The 19449-nt window shown below is 59.9% G+C and overlaps 2 protein-coding genes and 1 long non-coding RNA gene across 4 annotated transcripts; 1 reads left to right on the top strand and 2 right to left on the bottom strand.

Moving 5' to 3' along the window:
- Window positions 1-2225: 2225 nt before the first annotated feature.
- Khsrp (KH-type splicing regulatory protein) lies at window positions 2226-13023 on the bottom strand. 2 transcript variants are annotated; one of them, XM_063228753.1, is made up of 20 exons: window positions 12875-13008; window positions 12651-12751; window positions 10832-10928; window positions 10229-10267; window positions 9825-9864; window positions 9105-9154; window positions 8827-8898; window positions 7598-7655; window positions 7219-7393; window positions 7000-7098; window positions 6697-6795; window positions 6478-6580; window positions 5744-5844; window positions 5518-5662; window positions 5274-5434; window positions 5085-5194; window positions 4666-4754; window positions 4387-4587; window positions 4212-4289; window positions 2226-4125 (listed from the first exon to the last, which is right to left on the bottom strand). In XM_063228753.1, the coding sequence occupies exons 1-20, from the start codon at window positions 12888-12890 to the stop codon at window positions 3848-3850; spliced, it is 2112 nt and encodes a 703-aa protein (XP_063084823.1). In that variant the 5' UTR covers window positions 12891-13008; the 3' UTR covers window positions 2226-3847. The 2 variants fall into 2 exon arrangements, with proteins under 2 accessions (XP_063084823.1, XP_063084821.1); XM_063228751.1 differs by having other exon boundaries at window positions 12651-13023.
- A 1298-nt stretch (window positions 13024-14321) lies between these two features.
- On the top strand, window positions 14322-19249 carry LOC134471058 (uncharacterized). The gene is made up of 3 exons (XR_010040401.1): window positions 14322-14484; window positions 15347-15561; window positions 19090-19249. It is a non-coding gene; the product is annotated as an uncharacterized LOC134471058 (long non-coding RNA).
- Slc25a41 (solute carrier family 25 member 41) lies at window positions 14330-18024 on the bottom strand. Its single transcript, XM_003461110.4, has 7 exons — window positions 17855-18024; window positions 17616-17762; window positions 16956-17108; window positions 16717-16824; window positions 15547-15714; window positions 15288-15435; window positions 14330-14512 (listed from the first exon to the last, which is right to left on the bottom strand). The coding sequence occupies exons 1-7, from the start codon at window positions 17984-17986 to the stop codon at window positions 14337-14339; spliced, it is 1032 nt and encodes a 343-aa protein (XP_003461158.3). The 5' UTR covers window positions 17987-18024; the 3' UTR covers window positions 14330-14336.
- Window positions 19250-19449: the final 200 nt, after the last annotated feature.

Here is a 19449-nt window from a genome sequence, read left to right as displayed (position 1 = left end):
AATAGTCACAGGAGGAGGTCCAAGCCGCAGGAGACTTGGATGTCTCCAGGGAGGGTGACACAAGGCCAGGGCACCTCGAGGAAACCTTTTCCTCTGCCCCACATGCACGCGTGGGTGTGTGCCTGTGCGTGTGTGTGGGTGTGTATGTGTGCATTTGTTTTGTTTTCTGAGACAGGGTCTCACTCTGTAGCCCAGGCTGGCGTCAAACTCAAAGCAATCCTCTTGCCTCAGTCTCCCCAGTGCTAGGATGCCAGGCATATGCCACCCTGCCCTGCCCATGAGCACATTTGGCCTAGGAGTAGGAGCTCTGGGAATACAACATTCTGCTTCTCCAAGACTTAATAGGTGAACTAGAAAATTGCAACTGGAACTGAGCCCGGCATGGGGCACACACCTGTCATCCCAGTTTTCTGGGAGGGTAGGGCAGGAGGATCCCTTCGAGTTAGAGGTCAGTGTGCTACTTAGCAAGACCCTGTTTCAAAGAAAAAAAAAAAAAAAAAAAAAGGCTGGGGTGCATCCCAGTGTGAAGGTCCTGGGTTCGATCTCCAGCAGTGGGGTGTGTGGAGGGGAGCCGAGGCCGGCCGGTTTCCCCAGGTTCCTGGAGTGTGCCACGCCCCAACATGGTCATCGTGCTCGACTGCTCGATGCCAACCACGGTGTGCAGGGTGCTGTAGCGGGGCCTGGGGGAGCTCTGGGAGCATGACCGCGGGCCGGCCCTGCACCTGCCGCGCCGGGTCCTGGCCTGCTACCCGCAGGGTACCTGCTGCGAAGCGTAGGTTCACGTACTCCCGGGGACCATGGCCTGGGTCCCCTGCCCTCCACGGGCCGCACAAGCCCCTGGAGCTCTGGTGCTGAGCCGGACGGTGGGTTCCCACGTGCCGTGGGGATTGTTTAGAACCGGAACCCCAAGTGGGCCGCCAGCTTGCTAGACAGCTCAACAGATCCGAGGTCCTCCACCCCCTCTCCTCCTCTGCCCAGGCCAGGCCCGGTGGTCCCTGCCCTGTCCCTGCTGCCCCACGTGGCTCGTGTGAGTGGGCGGGCCAGCGCCGGCCCGGGATTCACGGGCTGCCTGGTGGCTGTCCGTTCTCTAGATCTTGCTCCGGAGGGCATCCCTGCCAAGCGCTGCTGTCACCAAGTCTGGAGTCCGCAGGGCTCAGGGAGCGGCCGCCTGCCCCTCCCCCAACCCGCAGGACTGGAGTGCGGGCCGGTGCGGAGAGGCCCGGTGCGCGCGGGCGGTGGAGGCCGTGAGCGCTCAGCCGGTGCACCTGGCGCCTCCTCCCTGCGCTCGGAGCAGGTGCGGGCACACCTGGGCGGCGCCTCCCTCCCCGCGCTCCGAGCAGGTGCGGGCACACCTGGGCGGCGCCTCCCTCCCCGCGCTCAGAGCAGGTGAGGGCACAGCTGGGCGGCGCCTCCCTCCCCGCGCTCAGAGCAGGTGCGGGCACACCTGGGCGGTGCCTCCCTCCCCGCGCTCTGAGCAGGTGCGGGCACACCTGGGCGGTGCCTCCCTCCCCGCGCTCGGAGCAGGTGCGGGCACACCTGGGCGGCGCCTCCCTCCCCGCGCTCGGAGCAGGTGCGGACACACCTGGCCGGCCCATCCCTCCCCGCGCTCAGAGCAGGTGCGGGCACACCTGGGCAGCGCCGGCCCACAGCCCCACCTAGAGGCGGCAGCTATAAAGGCTCCTGGGCGGGCCTCGCAGGGGCGGTTGGTCTTTTGTGCTTTTTCTCTCTGAGACAGGGTCTCTTGTGCAGCTCAGGCTGGCCTTGAGCTCAGTCTGTAGCCCAGATTGGCCTGGAGCTTGCAGCGACCCTCCTGCCTCAGCCTCGGCTACAGGCATGAGCCACGTCCGGCGGGACCAGGATTGGAACGTGGCCCCGAGGGTCCCCCACCTCGGCCTCGGCGGCTTCCCTGGAGGGTGGCAGCAGCCAGCCTCCATGCTGGCAGCGGTGTCCATGGGAACACCTGTCCCCGGGGCTCAGGGTGCCCGATTCCCGTGGTGGCAAGGAAGGCAGGGCTGCCAGGCCACACCCCGTCCCACCTGTGCTGCCAACTGTGGGTGGCACCCACCTACCCCCTCCCCAAGCCCCGCACCCCTCAGGCTGCTTCCCACAAACACAACTGCGGCGGGCATGCAGGGTTGTTTTCTTTTTTAAACAAAAAGCACTTTATTTAACCAAAAAGAAGGGGGTGGGGTGGGGAGGGAGAGTTTAAGAAAGCACAATGCACCTGCAGAAAACTATTTTATATTTGTTTTCTTAGAAAAACAAAAACAAAAACAACACAAAGCAAGTAATTTCCAATCACCATTACCAGGCTTTTTCTTTTTAAACAACATCTATAAAGAACAAACATCTGCTTCAAAACTCTACGGGACGGGGCGGGGCAGGACAGACAGACGGACGGCACCCAGCAGACACGGGAGGTTTTGTGATCATTTATTTTGTGAAGTTAAAAACGAGCGATAAAAAGTAAAAACTGCCGTACAATTTTTTGTTCTCATTGTTTCAGTTTCAATCTTGTCTTGAACAGATGAAAAGATTAAAGACCAGATCAGTCCTGGGAGGGGAGGGGAGCTGGGGGAGCAGCGGGGACCCTGCACACCGACACCTGGTCCTAGGAATGTTCTGGGCCCAGCGCAGGGAGAGAGGAAGGACAGGAGAGCGAGAAAGGCAAAACCAAAAACAGAAAAAAATGTAGCAAGAGTTACGTTTTTCCTTTTCGAAGTTTATTTTAAAAACGAAGGCGGCTGGGGCGGGCGGACACGGGGTCCTGCCCGGGCGCTGCCAGGGCTGGGGACGGACACCTCTCTCTATCAGTTTATAGCCTGCTCGGCTGGCTTTTGGGAAGCTGCAGAGGCTGGGCACAGATCTAATTCTCAGCTCTTCTAAGGCTGGCTCAGCGTGGAGCCCGCACTGGGAAGGGAAGGTGGGAGGGTGAGGGCCAGGCCGAGCCGCCACCTCGGGCCCCTGGCGGCCGTCACCCTCCCCTGGACCACTTCCTGGACAGCCAACCCAGAAAGCCCTCGACAGAACAAATGGAGGAGAAAAACAAAGTAAAGACTTTTCACAGATGAAGAATTCACATTCATTCGATTCACTGAGCCTGCGGAGAGGGAGAGAGGAATCGGTCACTCTGGGATGGGAGGGCAGGGGACGGCGGGGCCGGGCCTTGGCTCGGCCCGGCGCCCTGCGCTGGACTTGGGGCTGAGCAGAGAGAGGCAGAGGCGACAGGGGACGGGGGGGGGGGGAGGGGGGGGCGCGGATGGCGAGGGGTGCCCTCTGTCTGGGGAAGGGCGGCAGGTGGGCGGCTCCCGGCGTCACACCAACATTCAGAGATCACGGTGTCCCCACAACACCCCTGTGAGGTAGGTTGGAAGGTGGCAGCGATCGTCGTGCCCCCTTCACAGACAGGACCAGGACACAGAGGCGGCGCGGGCAGCGGGCGGAGAGCGGCGGCGGGTGGGGGCCCGGGGACCCTGGGGTCCCAGCTCACTCGCTGGGCCGGGCCGGGCCCCCTACGACGCAGTCACTCGGACACCGGGTGAGGTCGTGGCTTTGAGAAGTGAGAGAATCAGAAGAACGAAAACCAGAGTGGCGCGGTGGGGAGGATGGATGGACGTCACTTCCGGGGGCGCAGCGTGGTGGCGCCTGGCCCTGGGTGCGGCCGGCTCCTACCCACCAGCACACAGTCCCTCCGTGGCGGTGCTCCCCAGCATCATGGCAGCGGACACAGGAACAAGAGGCGGGCGGGGCGGGCGGCCTCCTCCGGTGCCCTCCGCCCCGGGCGCTCCCGGCGGTGGCGGCGGGGCTGGGCACTCAGAGACCTCGGCGGCGGCCCCGCGGGGCGGCATCAAGGGCACACCCCGCAGGGGAAGGGGTTTCCGGCGCTCCCCACTAAGGCAGGGTGCACGGTGGCCGGGGGTTGGAAGGAGAAAGGAGGAGGAGGAGGGTGGCAGTTCCCACTTGCCTGCTGCTGTCCCTGCTGGGCGGGCGGCGGCTGCGGGCCGCCGGGCCCGGGGGTCTGTCCGTAGTAGGCGGCCTGCTGCCGGTAATACTCGGCCCAGGCGGCGCTGTAGTCGGGCTGGGAGCCAGGGGGCGCGCCTGGGCCCCCTCCAGTGGCCACTTGCGCTGTGGGTGGGCGGGCAGGGCGTGAGCGGCTGCTGTCATGGGCCAGTATCTGTCCCCCCACTGCTGGGTAGCCTCGAAGCACTCACCTTGCTTTTTGTAGTACTCCTCCCAGGCCTTGGTGTAGTCCTGCTGCGGGGGCGCGCCTGGCTGCTGCGGCTGCTGGCCTGGGGGGTGTGTGGTGGTCAGTGGGGTCCCGCCCCGCCTCACCCCGCCCGCACCCCACCCCGTCCAGTCCTGGCCAGCCAGGCGGCCCAGCCTCACCGATCTTCTTGTAGTACTCCTCCCAGGCCTTGGTGTAGTCCGACTGGCCGGCGGGTGGCGGCTGCGGGGGCTCGCCCTGGGCGGGCGGTGCCGCAGGGGCAGGGGCGGGGCCGGGCACCGGGCCGGGGGGCTGCTGGTAGTAGTGCGAGTAGTAGGCGGCCCAGGCGGCGTTGGGGTCTGCGGCGGCAGCGGCAGCTTTGTCTGCGGGCAAGAGGGGCATCCAGGAGGCAGGAAGGGACCAGGGGGTCAGGGCCCCAGCCCCAAGCCCGGGCCACTTACTTGGGTCATGAGGAGCGGGCGGCTGCCACTGGGGATAGGTATTGCCCCAGCCCTGAGGTGGGTACTGGTGAGGAGGGGGGCCACCGGCGCTGGGACAGAGAAAGGACACGTGAGGGGCTGCGGTGACCAAAGCGGAGCCACCTGTGGGGCAATGGCAGGGCCCAGAGGCCCAGGCCCCGCACTCCATGAGGCGGCCCGACTGCTGACTCAAGGACACATCAGGGACAGGTGGGTGAGACCGTGGCGGCCCAGGGCAGGGACCCCCTGCATCGCGGAGCCTGCAGCTCGGGGTACCACCGCGGCTGTGTGTCTGTCTATGGAGAGGACCGTTTGGTGGGACCTGGACAAGGCCTCTGTCCCTTTTCTAAACAGCACAGCGACCCTGGCCCGACTCCCAGAAAGGGGAGGGGAATACTCACTGTGGGGGGGCCCCTGGAGGCCCCTGATTGAAAGGGCCAGGGTTGAAGGGCCCCATGGGACCAGCAGGGCCTGGTCCCCCTGGTCCTGGTCCGACGGGGCACAGTGGACCCTGCAGGAGCGGAGAGGAGGTGGTCAGGGGTAAAAGGAGCTGGGGTGGCGCCAGGCTTGCAGAGCCCCCTGCAGCGCACCTCAATCTTCTCCTCGATGAGCTGCTTGGCGTGGTCAATCTGCTGGGGTGAGCCCCGGATGATGAACAGTTTGAAGTTGGGGTCCCCGTTGGGTGGCAGCTGCCGTGAGATCTCCACAAAAGCGCCCGTCTGCTGGTTTATGGCTTTCACGTTCTCACCCCCTGTGGACGGGGTGGCAGTGAGAGGTGGTGGCGCCGGGTAGGCACAGGGCGCTTCCTGGGCAGGAAGGCAGGGGCGGACTCACCTCGGCCGATGACCAGCCCGCACTTGTGGGTGGGGATGGAGAAGGTCATCTCCCCGCCAGGGGGGCCCCAGCTGCCTTGGCCTCGGCCCCGGCCTCGGCCTCCTGGGGGCATGCCCGGCCCTCCTGGAGGGCCTGGGGGACCACTCTGTGGACAGGAAGGAAGGATTCAGGGAATGGGCCTGGCCCTGGGTTCTACAGCCCAGCCAGAGGCCCCCGGGCCACCTACCCTCAGGCTCTGCAGGAGGTCGTTGATAATCCGGGCTGCGTGCTCACACCTGTCCGGGGGACCCATGATGTGAGCAATCTTCTCGGGTCCTGTGCCATCATCTGAGGCACCAGGGAGCAGAGAGAACAATTTCAGAGACAAACCAAACTCCCTATCTGTGACTCCTGAGACCCTGGCCCAGCCAGCTGCCTGCAGGTCCAGAGGGAGGTGCCAATCCTGGGGGCCGGCCCAGACTAGGGGCCAGGCAGGCCAGTTAGAGCTCATGCCTCAGCACCCAGTTCCCACTGAGCAATTTTCCAGAACACATTTCCAAGGAGCTGTGTGGGCATGTGTGCACCTCTGCCCACAGACGTGCTGCTCAGAGGCCTACATGTGGGCTGGCGAGGGTCCGAGTTGGCACAGCAGTGTGACCCAGTCGAGCAAGGGCCCTGGGCTGCCTTATGGTGCTGGGCTGTTTAGTGGGGACAGCAGTATGCTCCCTGTGGACTTGGAAAGACCCATATGGCCGCCTGGAACATAGCTGCCCCAGAGGAACTCAGAGACTAGGTGTGCTCTGCTGGGGGCCCGAGAGAAGGGCCCGGAGGCTGCTGCCTGCCCACCAAGCCTCACTACCTCCGATCGGCCTCCAAGGAAGGACTGTGGGCAGGTGGGGTGGGCCCCGAGCTGTGACCGTGCCCTGACAGGGGCCCGTTGCCCACCCACGTGGCTGACCAATGCCCCAGGCTCAGCCTGACCTTGCTTGAACTGAATTCGCACCCCTGCGTCATTCTGGATTTTCTTGATCATTTCACCACTCCGGCCAATGACTACCCCGACAGAATGCCTGGGCACGGGGACCTGAGGCGACAGGGAGACAAGGGCTGCGTCCACTTCTCTCCCCAGGGGCCCTGAGAGGGGCGGCCACCACCCACCTCCTGTCCCTCCCTCCCCTACCACTGTGGACGAGGACTCACATCAATGCCTCCACCGATCCGGGATCCATACTCGTTCCGGTCCCCAAAACCACCCTGGTCACGTTCCCGCAGGATGTCCATCACCATCTCGCAGGCTTGCTGCAAGGATGGGGGCGTGGTGGGCATAGGCACAGCCCCCGGGAGACCACAATGTCCCACAGAGCTCCATCTCTGCTACCCAAATGGGCAGCTGTGTCTCCAGGTAAGTGATCAAAGGTGGGACCTGGGCCGAGTGCTCACCACACAGAGCAGACAGGCAGCCTCCCAAAACACCCTGAGCCCTGTTCCCCGGGGTGTGCTTACCTGCACTTTGTAAGGGTCCCCGATGATCCGCAGGGGTTTGTCCACATTTGTATTCTGGGATCCGTCCTGAATTAAGATCATCTTCACCCCGGCACGCTCCTAGACAACCAAGGGGAATCGTCAGCACCGGTGCTCAGGGGCTCCCGCGCCCAGGACGGGGCGGGGTGTGCCTGTGCAGACACGGGAGCAGTGCGGCCTCAGCCTCAGCCCCACACACACCTGCAGCTGCTTGATGGTCTCCCCACCCTTGCCGATGACCAGGCCAGCCTTGCCTGCAGGAATCATGATCTCCTGCACGGTGCCGTTCTGGCCCCCATTGGCGTTGTCATGGAACTGGCCAGGGGGGCCCCCTCGACCCCGCGATACAATGTCGTCCAGCATCATCTTTGCTTTCCTGAGAAAAACAGAACATGGCTGCTGGAGGGGCAGTACGGTCCAGCGCCCCACCCAGCACAAAGAGGAGGTGCACCCCAGACATCAGAGAGGAGGGTCAGACACAGGGCCCGGGGATTTCCCAGATGTGGGAATCAACCTGCCCACTTCTCTGCAGCGGGAACCCTGTTCAGCCCCCTCCTCAGAGGGCCCACTGGGGACTTACTGAACGGACTCTGGGGCTCCCGTCAGGGACACACTGCGCTCAGGCAGGCCACCGCTGTCTAGAGAGAAGAGAAGTGAGGGTCAGGGCCCACCCAGGCCCACACCTTAGGCAGGCCTGTGAGGGTGAAGAGGAAGGTTCCAGAAGCCAGTTTATCCCCCTGCCCCCATGGCTTGAGGCAAGACTCGGTCAAGAAACCTCCAGCCCAGCCAGGTGTGTGACGCATGCCTGCAACCCCACCACTGGGGAGGCTGAGGCAGGCTTGCTCGTGGAGTTCAAGGCCAGCCTGGGCTACACAGTGAGACCATCACAAAAAACCAAAAACTCATGGGTGGGTGAAAAAGATGCAGTATTTTTATACAACACAGTACTACCCTGCTCGACACGTTCCAGCTACACGGATGCACCTTAAAACAATACCCTGAAGTGAAACACAGGACACAGTTAAGCACCGTGTCTGTGTTGTGAAAACTGAAAGTGTACCTAAGGACCAAAGTGTGTGACACATTGGGAAACCAGAAGGGGATGGAGGGGTGGGGAGAAGGGGGGCAACCAGAGAGGGAAACGTGCACACAGCAGCTGAGGAGCGGAGGGCGGGCGCAGGGAAAGAGGCAGGAGGCAGCACAGGCACAGATTCCCTACAGCGGAGCTAAAACTGAAACCTGACAATAAAATAAAAACTCCCAAACACCACCACCACCACCAACAACAAGGCAAAAACACAAAAACCTTCAGTCCTTCACGGGAGAAAAAGACCAAGGGGCCGGGAGGCGGGCTCTAGGTCTGAACCCCACGCCACGCCCACTCCGCAGGTCACCCGGCTGAGATGCCTCAGCAAGGTGCCTGCCGGTGGCCGCGCCGCAGCCCAGGGCCGCGAGGCTCCCTCTGACCTGAGAGCCAGGCCTGGCTCACCTCTCACCCCACCCCGGGCACCCGTCTCTCGGTCCGTTGCGGGCATCTCTTTTCAGTGACAGCTCCCGAGACCAGCGGGAGCCGCTGCCGGGAAGAGAGGCCGCCCAGCCACTCCCAGCCACTCCCGCAGCGCTGTCCCGATCCCAGCACTGCTCTGCGCCTGGCACACGATCAGCACCCAGTAAAAAGCCACGCAGACTTCCACGGAGGCCCAGGACAAATCAAAGCCTTAAAGAAAAGCGCTCAAGCCCAAGGCTGAGCCCAGTCGCCAGTCCCCCATCTCGGCCCGCCCGGCAGGAAGCGGGCCCTCCGACACTTACCTGGGGAGATCTGGACTTTACAACCCGAGTCCTGTTGGATTTTGTTAATCTGTTCACCACCTCTACCAATGACTAGACGGAGACAAAAGGAGAAAGGCAGAGATGAGCTGAGGGAGCCCAGAGCACAGCAGAGCACAGCACAGGGGGTTAGGGCAGCCCCTCTGAGGGGGGGGACCCCCAAGTCATCCCAGAGCTCTCCTGCCCTCCCTGCTCATGAGAGGGACACAGGAGCCCCCCAGGCCAGTGAGTCTGCCCCTCACCACGGAGCCCCCACTCACTTAAGCCAACCATTCCATCCGGGACCCTGTACTCTTCTGTCATCGAAGTTCTGCAGAGACACAGGGGGTCAGTCTCCCCCGGGAGGACCGGAAAGAGGAGCCCGAGAGGGTCCTTCAGAGCAAATGCCCTGCTGGAAGCCACAGCCCTGCCCCTCCAGCGCACACCCTGCTGCCCACAGCTGGGGACCAAGTCTCCAAGGCCTAAGCAGCCCGATGAGATGAAGCCCCAGTGACCGTCTGTGCCGGAAGCCCGCATGCTCAGAGTGGGAGCAGGAGCTTGGGAGTCTTTACAGCAAGCCGACAGTCACTCTCTGTCTCAGTGAGAAGCTGCTGACATATCCCGCTCAGTTTGTTTTGCAGTTAAGTCCTTTTTTAACTTATAATTTTACAACTATCAGTCTGTTGGGAAAAGAAAAGCTGTGGCCCCTTTCAAACAGCCCAGATCGGGTTCACCCATGTAAAGGTAGCAAAGACCGTGGGCCCAGACCACGGAGTGGACCAAGGTGGGACCTCGGCCTGGGCATCCCCAGGCCCCGAGAGGGCGTGATGGGGGCCAAGACCACCCGGAGCCCGTCCGTGCCATAGCCTGGGCCTGGCGGCGGCAGCAACAACACGGAGGGGGCTCTCCACCCCCCTTCTGCTGCCATGGGAGAAGACCCCCAACGGTGTACCTCAGATGGGAAGTACATACTGCAGAGGACGCACCACGCCACAACTCACCGTGGGGGAGGATGGATGGGTCCGAGCTGAGAACTGATCGCTGTGGAGAGAAATCCCAAGGAAATGTTGGCGGGGTTCCTCTTTGGGCACACACGTGCCTGTCGCAAGGCACCCCTGCCCATGCAGGGCAATGGCTACTTATCACGGGGTCCTGCGCTGGCTCCCACACCAGATGGGCACTACGGACCCTCCCCACACAAGCGTTCCAGGCAGGGCCGTCTCACACAGGCTTCAGCCCCAGCCGCAGGGGGCTCTGGGATCCCTAAATGCACAGGTGCCCGGGAACGTGAATGCTGGGGCTTTCTATGGAAGAGCAGCGCTGTCTGCTCATTGCGGCCTGCTCTGGCCTCCCCACGGCCCCCAGCCCTGAAGCTGCCCATGCCCGTGTCACCCAACGAACTTACAGTCTCCCTGCGAAGCCAGCTTCTTACTTTCTGGCTGATCTGTGGAAGGAAGGATGTCAGCTGCCAAACCTACCCACCCAACACTGGTGCCCCTCCCTGCTGGGAGCCCAGACAGACACAGAAACCAGGCTGGGGGGCAGGGGATACACACACACCCCTCGGCAACCCTGCCAAGAAGACCCCGAGCCCATTTTAACAAGTGGACAGTGACGGTGGTGCTGAGTTCTCCCAGTTTATTTCAGACTAGGCCTGCCTGAGGGCCAGGGGGCTTTTGGTCAGAAGTGGAAGGTCACTGGCTGTCCCCTACGTGGTGTCCTAGGGCTGGACCAACAGTGGCAGGCAGGCTCCCTGGCTCCCTGGCCTCCCACTATGGGACAACGATCTTGGGAACTTACAAGTTGGCCCCAGCCACAATCAATCTACCCTCCTCAGTCACCTGACACCTCAGGGTGGCAGACAAAACACAAGGAACAAAGCTGGGCTCAGCGAGGGTTTAGGAGACTGCACAGCAGCGCCCACTCTGCGCCCCAGCCAGCCACGGGATCAAGTGCTGCCCCTGCCCTGGCTTGGCCTCCCAATGGGAAGGCACCTGCCAGGAGTTACCTCCATCTTCCAACTGTCTCTTTTGGCCCCCAAAACCAAAATCAGGAGTGCTGTTATTCACGGTTGTGGCGGCATCGCCTCCAATTTTGGCTGCGATCTGGAAGTAAGTAGAAAGCACAGAAAAATTACCACCCCGAGCCCAGCAGCTCGGGGGTGGCTGCGGCTGGGAGGAGCTGCTCCCTCACTTGGGGAAGAGCCTGCAGGTGTGAAGCGCCCCGGAAGGAGACTTCAGAAGGCCTCTAGGAACCCCGACATCTCCCCTCACCCTTTCTTGGTGAGATCTGGGCCGTGGCTGTTGCAGCCAGGCTGACATCCATACGGATTCTTTTCCGAGGGGTCACAGAAACAGCAGCTCTGGTTTGAGGGAGGGTCTTGGGGTCACCCCCAAGAGCAGGAACACATGCAGGCACCCAGCTGCAAACAGACAGCTGGAATGTGCGACTTCAGCTCTCTCTCCGCGCCAACTACCAGCACAACTCTCCCTCACCTTCCAAAACCTTCCCGAAAAGTATATGGAACAAACACCAGGGCACGTTTTGCCTCAAGGCACCTGCAATCTTCACGTGACCAAAACAAACCACCACCCTCTTTTGAGGCAGGGTCTTAAATCCAGACTGGCCTTAAACTCACTATGTAGCCCAGGCTGGCCTTGAACTTGTGGTTAGCCTCCTCTCAGCCTCCTGAGTGAAGGGATTAGGTGATTACAGGTGAGGGCCACCTTCCAAGGCTCAAAGGCCCCTCTGAATACACATGCTACATTTTAGATACACTAACAGTAACTTTCAAATAAACTTTCACCCAGTAAATAAAACTTAAGACCGCAGCCCAAATCTTTTGAGTTCAGAATCTATTTTTCCAACGCTCTCAAAAATAATTTTAACAAATGCTTACCATGAGACCAATCTCTTGGGATGCTATCATAGAGCACCCCAACTGACAGGACCAACTTCCCCAGCTAAAGCTGCCTCAGAATCAAGATTTTGGGGAAGGGGCAACCAAATCAAATGCATCTTACAACCGACTCTCACTCCGGAGGCGAGGCGGCCAGAGACCACACCTGGGGAAACCGCTGGCGTCTAACGGATCCTCCCACCTTGGGAGGAGCCAGTTCTCAGCCCGGAGGCACTGGGACAACCTCGAAGAGTCGGGCCCACACAGCCGATCTGCTTCCTGAAAGGTCTGCCCATTCTAAGGGCCGGGGAACCCAATGTGTGACACTTCCTGTTGCCATCACGCCTGAAAACGCGGCCACGGGACCCTCTCCATTTTCCCAAAGCCACCCAGGGCCAATCGGTAGGCTCTTCTTCCCCATTTCACCCAAATGATCAGCCACTTTGGGCGAAAAAAGATCCCCCCCGCAACACTTTCCAAACAAGATGTGGGACTGCCCCTGCAAGTCCCTTCGTCCTAGCGTGGGGGGTAATGGGAGAATTGGGGTCAAACGCAGCCCCTGGCTCTCATGTGGAAATGGCAGGGCGCAAAAGCAAGACCCTTCACTCGGGAAGGAGCGCCCTTTTTCTCCAGGGGACTGGAGCATGCACGTCCTCCTAAGTCTAAAGGAGATCCAAAGTGGGTGCCCCAACTCCGGGCTCCCTACACGCTCAGGGGCTGCTCTTGGGGACCCCCAGTACGCCCCTACCCCCTGAGGGGGGGTCACCCGCGAGAAACCCACGGGAAGGCCAGGACCCCGCCTGCCAAACCCACGTGACCCGGCGACGGCCTCGGGCCCCCGCCCCCGGCGACCCCGCGCGCGCGCACGTGACCCCCACCCCCTCCCCCGCCGGCGCGCGCGCGCCCCTACGGCCCGCGGCCTCCTCACCTGGCGGGCCCGCTGCACGGCGTCGGCAAACGCGTCTTTGCGGGTGCCCGGACCGCCCCCGCCGGGCGGCTGCGAGGGGCCCCCGGCAGAGCCCCCGCCCGGGCCGCCGCCACCAGGGCCGCCGCCGCCCCGGTCCCCCGCGCCCGGCGGGCCCGGCGGAGGGCCTCCCCCAGCTCCCCCACCTCCCCCGGTGGGGGGCGGCGGCCCGGGCGGGGGTCCTCCCGTGCTGTAGTCCGACATGGCGCGGCGGGGCCGGGCCTGGCGCGGAGGCTGAAGCTAAGGAGGAGGCGGCGGCGGCGGCGGCGGCTCAACGCGGGAACAAGGCCTCGCTCCACACGGCCGCGGAGCACTCTGGGAACCCAGCGGCAGGGAAGACGACGAGGGGGAGAGGGTCGCCCCCTCCCGCCGGCGGCGTGACGGACGGTGCAGCTGGGCCAATGGGGGGCGGCCGTCGCTCCCCGCACACCAATCACGGGCCTTCGAAGCGGGCGGCCAATGGGAGTGCCCCGAGAGAGAGTGGGCGGAAGGCGCCCAGTGACTGACGATTCTTAGACGCAATGGGCTGCGGGTTGCCTGCGCTGGACGAGCAAATCGTGGCAGTCTGGGAAGGCAGGCCGCCCAATGAGGTGTGAGTTCTAGATTCCCGGGGCGGCTTCGGAATTACATTGATGGCGCCGAAGAGTCACGTGGGCTGGAAGGCGGGGCTTAGCAAAGATCTCTTAGGACTGGTAGGGCGGGCGCTTGTCGTGCACACAGCCAATGAACCTACAAGAGAGCCAGTGGTTGTGGTGATTGTCAGTCAATTTAAACCAATCACTAATGAATATAGAGTGACGAGCTTGGATTTGCTCTTGATTGCTTTTCTTATAAACCAGAATCCTTTTCTAGCTTTCACTTCTTAAACCAATAGTTGAGCGACGGGGGCGGGTGTTAGATGACTGACACTACTCTGTGCAAGTGGCAATAAAGGAAGTAAAATTGCCCAGTTTTGGTGGCAGCCAATGGAAGCGCAGCGGCATTGGGGCGGAGTCGGTCACTAGAACGAGTGAGGGGATTAGCTGGAGCCAGGGTGAATGGCAGTCTACGTGGGCGGCGGTGACCGGCTAGCTGAAGTCAGGCCTGCAGTCTGGGTTAGCGCCTAGGAAGCCTGGCTGGGTAGGCCGGGCACGTGGCCTGCTTGAAGCCTTGTAGCTTGAATGCTGCTAGAATCGAGGTGGCCTGAGAGTTGGAGGAAACTCATAGGGATTCTAGAGCTCCTAATCATCGGAGATTTATGGGACCAACTCCTCTTCCCATCTTTACTCCTTCCCTACTGCCTTCAATTTAGGGATCCAAGCCCTGGCTCCCACCTTGGAACGAAGGATTCTCAGGTTGCCAGCTCCCCTCCTGGAATCACGAATCCCAGATATATCCAGTAGAAACTATATCCGCTTCTCTCCGTAGTCCGCATTTAGTCCTGGAGCTACGAGGAGCCAAGCAGAAACCAGGCTGGATGCCAAACTCAAGTCTCAGGCTGTGGTCTGGGGAGGGCCCTCCACATATCATTAAGTCCAGTCCCTAGCTGGCTTTTGAGACCGAAAACGGCACCAGTGGTCTCTTTGGTGTCCCCGGTGGGTTCTTTTGGGCCCAGGGGCCCTGAGGCTTGCAGTCCTATTCCTTCTTAGGCCGTGCCATCCAGCTCGTGGCCTATACGCCCAATGTTTTTTTCATTGCCTCGTACACCGTATAGCTGATGCCACACGCTGGCAACACCTTCAATAAGGTGGGAGTCACGCCTCGATACAGCCCCTGCCAACCCTGCTCGGCCAGGATCTTTCGAAAGATTTCACTCATGGTGAGCTTGGCTCCTCCTTCCACCATGTCTGTGGGGACAGAAACGGGCTCAGAACTGGCTCTGATTTGGTGAGACCGGGAGGTCATTTGGGGAGTTTCTTGGGGGTCAGTGTGAATGTCTGGATCACCTATTGAGGGAATTATGTGGGAGACAGATGTTAGCGTTAGTGATTGTTTTGCCTGTTTTTATTTTTTGAGATAGGGTCTCCTCCTTTGTAGTTCTGGCTGGCCTTGAAGTCACTGTGTAACACAGGCCGTCCTCTTGCTTCTGCCTCCAGAGTGCTGGATTTACAGATGTGCACAGTCATGCCCAGCTGTAGTGACTTCTGAAAGTACTGATCTGCGACCTGAGATCAAACTGATGCCTGAATATAGTCTTGGTGCAGCTGGGCATGGCGCTGTCTGCCACCTGTAATCCCAATAGTCTGTGAAGCTGAGGCAGGAGGTGCACAGGTTTGAGTCTGGGCAATTTAGCAAGACCCTAGCTCAAAAAAAAAAAAAAAAAAAACAAGCTGGGGATGTAGCTAACTGGAAAGGACTTGGGTTCAATTACTGGTAGCAAAAAAAAAAAAAAAAAAAAGAAAAAAGTCTTAGGGCCAGGGGTTTAGCCCAGCAGCAAAAGTGCCTGCTTGGGAAATGCTAAGTCGTGAGTTCGATCCCCGGTATCAAAAAAAAAAGTCTTGTTGAGTGCGGGGCTGAACAGGCCCAGGAGTCAGGTCAAGAGGATGAGGAAATCAAGAAGAATCCTTGTGTCAAGGGAGAGGACACAAGGGCAGGCGCAGTGGCCACCAGGGCCAGGCTGACCTTGGGCCTGCATCCGCGTGCGCACCAAAGTCAGTGGGTAACTGGCCACCTGTCCACAGGTTGTGGCCAGTGTCGCAGAGGACAGACTGACCAGGCTGCTGGGGTCCTCCATATCCCTGCCTGATTTCAGCCATAAGTACTGTAGTGCCTGCAAGACAAGGGACAAGAATACCATCCTTAAGAGCTGCCGCCGCGAGCCCTCGACCTAGACATGTGGGACAAGAGGTGTCGTTCTTATGCGGCTCTGCAGGGCGCGTACCTTGTACACGGCGAGGTCAGTGCAAGCGTGGGGCATGATCCCCAGCATGTTGGGCAGGTAGCCGCGGTACAGGGCCCGGGCGCCCTCCCGCTTCACGATCTGCCGCGTGCAGTACAGCAGCCCCATGTACTGGCCGGTCCGGCGCAGGGTCATCCTGGTCTTGAGGACCTGGAGAGGGTGGGGTTCACTTAATCTTCTTCATGACCTCAGCAGTGACTGTCATCGTCCCCCACCCCGCCCTACAGATGCTGGAATCGAGGGTACGGAGGCCCAGGGTGCCAAGAGCAGGGTTCTAACCCCTGGCCCGTCTCACTCCTTGTCCTGAGCCTGCCTGCTACACCTGGAGTTGTGGGTTCCAGAGCTCATGTGGCAACTGAGTCAAAGGGGTCAGGGAATGGATATGGGCCGAGGGAGTTCTGTGTTCGCTTTCCTTCTGTTTTTTTAATTTTTAATTTTTTATTTTGAGGCAGGGTCTTGCTGTGTAGTTCAGGCTGGTCTTGAACACACTTTATAGCGCAGGCTGGCTCCCAGCTCCTGGATCCTTCTGCCTCAGCCTCCCAAGTGCTGGAATTATAAGCGTGCGCTACCACACCCTGTTACTTATTTATTTTATAAAAAACATACTCTTGTTATATAGTCCAGGCTGGTTTTGAACTTGTGATCCTCCTGCCTCAGCCTCTTGAGTGCTGGGATTACAGGCAATTGTCACCATGCCCAGCATCCTGTTGATTTGAGGTGCCAAGTTGCTGGGCATGGTAGCACACACCTATAATCCTAACGGGAGGCTGAGGCAAGAGGATCACAAATTGGAGCTCAGTCTGGGCAATCTAGCCGTTGGCAAGGCCCTGTCTCAGAAAATAAGGAGGGAGGGACTGTGCAATGTAGCTCTTTGGGAAGGCTCTGGGTTCAATACCATTGATGGGGGGGGATTAGAAAGGCCCCGAATCAACTAGATATACATAGGAACTTAGTAAATTAAATTTCAAAGGTCCATCTTGGGTCATTGAAGGGGCGGATGTCCAGTGCACAGTGCCTGACTGTGCCAGGTCAAAGCTGGGCACTTAGCTCACAATGGTCAGGGCTGGAGGGTGGGGGGGAGGGGGGAGGGGAGAGAGGAGGAGGAGGAGAAGAGGAAAGGAAAGCAGGAGAGGGGAGATGGGGGTCGCTCACCTCCATGGGGTTGATGAGTGTCTGCGAGATGGCCGCGGCCAGGGAGCCCACCAGCAGCCGCTCCTGGAAGGGGGGCGCCCTCTGCTCCCCACAGAAATAATGCTTGCACTGAGTGGGAGAGAGCCCAGTGAGAGAGGCCAGGGCTTCCTGCCCCGAACCCAAAGAGAAGGGCTGCAGGGTGGGGGGTGTCCGGGGATTAGGAGCTGGACTTCTGGGGTCCAGGCTGGACGGCTCCCCACCTGCTCGAAGACCGAGAACTTGATGGCGTACTCGGGCGCGATCTTGAGCACGTTGATACCGTTGCCCCGCCACATCGAGAGGACGCCCCCCTCCTGGATCATGCTCCGCAGGCCTCCCAGCAGGTTCAGGAGGTTGTTTCTGGACGAGTATACCTGGGGGTCCCCAGAGGAGCACCAGCTGATCTTCTCTCCTACCCCATCCCCACCTTCACCCACCCGCCCGACATCCGCCCAATTCCCAGCTTCATTTTCTCTGTTTTATTTTCCTCTTTTGGAGACTGAAGAGGAAACCCCAAAACCTTTGCACACTGAACTAGATTCTCAGCCCTTCTTTAAAAAATTTGAGACATTAGCTTATTAGGTGCCCAGCCTGGACTCAGACTTTCCGTCTTCCTGCCTCGGCCTCCTGGAGGGCTGGAATGGCAGCTGTGTGACACCTCGGCGTCCCATTTAGTCTTCAAACCCATCCAGAAAACCCTGCTCCCCACTGCCCATCCCCGATTCCCTGGACCCCAAAACCTCCGCGCAGTAGGGTCCTTACAACCGGTCCCCAACACAACTCCCATCCAGTGTCACCTCCGGGGGCCCCCTCCCGAGTCCCTTCAAGGCCACCTGCACCGCCCCCAGACCCTCTCCCTGCTGGGCCTCTTGGGCACACACCTGCATGTAAACCTTTACTCGGTCCAGAGGCGCAGTGCACGTGCGGGAGACCGCCCCGGCCATGGCCCCCGACAGCAGGAACTTCCACAGAGCCCCTTTGGGGTGCACCTCCATGGGGACCATCAGATGTTCTCCCGTGTCCAGCACCTTTGGGGAAGACCCAGGTCACACCAGTCCTTAGCACTGGTCCTGCAACTTTGGGCCAGGTTTGGACTCCCCCTCCCGGCCCCCAGACTCACCTGCTGGGCTGGGAGTTGGTTACCTAAGTGAGCACACTTGTGTGTGCCATCAGGGTTCCGGGACGAGGAGTGGGAGGGAGGGGTCTGGACCCCAGAGGGAGACTTTCCTGTGTCCTCAGGACCGACAGCCATGGCAAGTTCAGACGTTCAAACCGCATCTAGCAACTGCCAGATAGGAGTAGTGGGTGGGCACACCTGGTCCCCTTAAGTCTTAGGGGTGAAGTCACAGAGACCCCTGTGACCTTGAGGCTGTGCTACACAGCAGTGGCCCACACTGTCCCCCAGCCCTGTGACTGTGTCACAGCCTTGGGCTTAAACTGTGTCCTGCTGAAAGTCTTGTGTTAAAGCCCCTCCGTGGCATAGAATTTGGAGGCTGGGAATTTGGGAGGATGTGTTGCTGGGTCCACATGGATGGGCTTAGTGACCTTAGTTTTGCGGTACCATGAATTGAGCTCAGGACCTCACATTTGTTAGGTGGGCGCTGTGCAACTGAGCTGCTAAATCTACAGCCCTGTTTTTGTTTCTTGAGACAGAGTTTTGCTGTGTTGCTCAAGCTGGTCTTGGGCTCACTGTGTTACCCAGGCTGGGTTTTAGCTCCTGGCCATCCTCCTGTCTCAGCTCCTCAGTGCTGGGATGATAGGTGTGCACCCCCACGCTAGGCCCATGTGACTTTACATGATGATTTAGATCTAGATGTCCCCCAAAAGGCACACATGTTCAGAGGTGGGACTTTGGAAAGGGATTGGGTCCTGGGGTTGCTTGGACTCAGTGGCTACACTCATTGATTCCAAGGTGTGGGGTTAGGACACAGGTCCTGGCTGGACAGCTGGGTCTCTGGAGGCCAGAGGTGTGACTGGAAGTTGAGGTACAAACCATCTCAAGTTCAAATCCAGCCTGGATGACTCAGGGATTTAAGGAGACCCCATCTCAAAGTAAAAATCCTAAGCAGGTGTGGCGGTGCACGCCTGTCATACCTGCACTCGGGAGGCTGAGGCAGGAGGATCGCTGTGAATTCGAGACCAGCCTGGGCTCCAGAGTGAACCCAAGGCCAACTCGAACCACATCATCAAAAAACCAAAAAGAACGAGGAGGACATCGATGAAAAATAAAGAGGGCTGGGGATGTAGGTCAGTGTGAAAGCCCAGGGTTCAATCTCCAGAACTGGAGAGGAGGGCAGAGCAAAGATTTTTTTTTTCCTGGTACCCGGAATTGAACTGGGACCTTGAACTTGCCAGGCAGGTGCTGTGCCGCTGAGCTCCATCCCCGCCCTGAGAGCAGACGTGACAAGAGGTAACTTCACAGCAAGAGAAACCTTCGCCAGGACTGGACGTAGCTATAGCCTTGATCCTGGCCTTCCTGCCTCCCAGCACTGAGAAATAAATACCTTTCGCTAAAGCCCCTTGATCTATAATTAGTATTATTTTTTTGTGGGGTGGAACATAGACCTTTTGCTCTTAGCTCTGTTCCCAGCCTATTTTACTTTACTTTTCTTTATTACTTTATTTATTTTTGAGACAGGGTCTGACTGTGTAGCCCAGGCTGACCTCGAACTCACAGTGATCCTCCCGCCTCAGCCTCCCGAGTGCTGGGGTCAC

Source organism: Cavia porcellus, unplaced genomic scaffold, assembly GCF_034190915.1.
Source record: "Cavia porcellus strain 051 isolate PalLab524CR breed Dunkin Hartley unplaced genomic scaffold, mCavPor4.1 scaffold_17, whole genome shotgun sequence".
In the NCBI taxonomy this organism is placed as follows: domain Eukaryota; kingdom Metazoa; phylum Chordata; class Mammalia; order Rodentia; family Caviidae; genus Cavia; species Cavia porcellus.
Note: the sequence above shows the minus strand (reverse complement) of the source record. Positions and strands in the feature narration are given on the sequence as shown.

Bases quoted from the DNA above. Each gene is read 5' to 3' on its own strand.
- Khsrp (XM_063228751.1), bottom strand. From the start codon at position 12,890: ATGTCGGACTACAGCACGGGAGGACCCCCGCCCGGGCCGCCGCCCCCC. The intron at 8,899-9,104 runs GTGAGTGGGGGC...GTCTCCGTCTAG, and splicing joins GGATGGAATGGTTGGCTTAA to TCATTGGTAGAGGTGGTGAA. The intron at 7,656-8,826 runs GTAAGTGTCGGA...TCTTCTCTCTAG, and splicing joins TAAAGTCCAGATCTCCCCAG to ACAGCGGTGGCCTGCCTGAG.
- Slc25a41 (XM_003461110.4), bottom strand. From the start codon at position 17,986: ATGGCTGTCGGTCCTGAGGACACAGGAAAGTCTCCCTCTGGGGTCCAG. The intron at 17,763-17,854 runs GTGAGTCTGGGG...TCTTCCCCAAAG, and splicing joins ACCAACTCCCAGCCCAGCAG to GTGCTGGACACGGGAGAACA. The intron at 15,436-15,546 runs GTACGCGCCCTG...CTTGTCTTGCAG, and splicing joins CTGACCTCGCCGTGTACAAG to GCACTACAGTACTTATGGCT.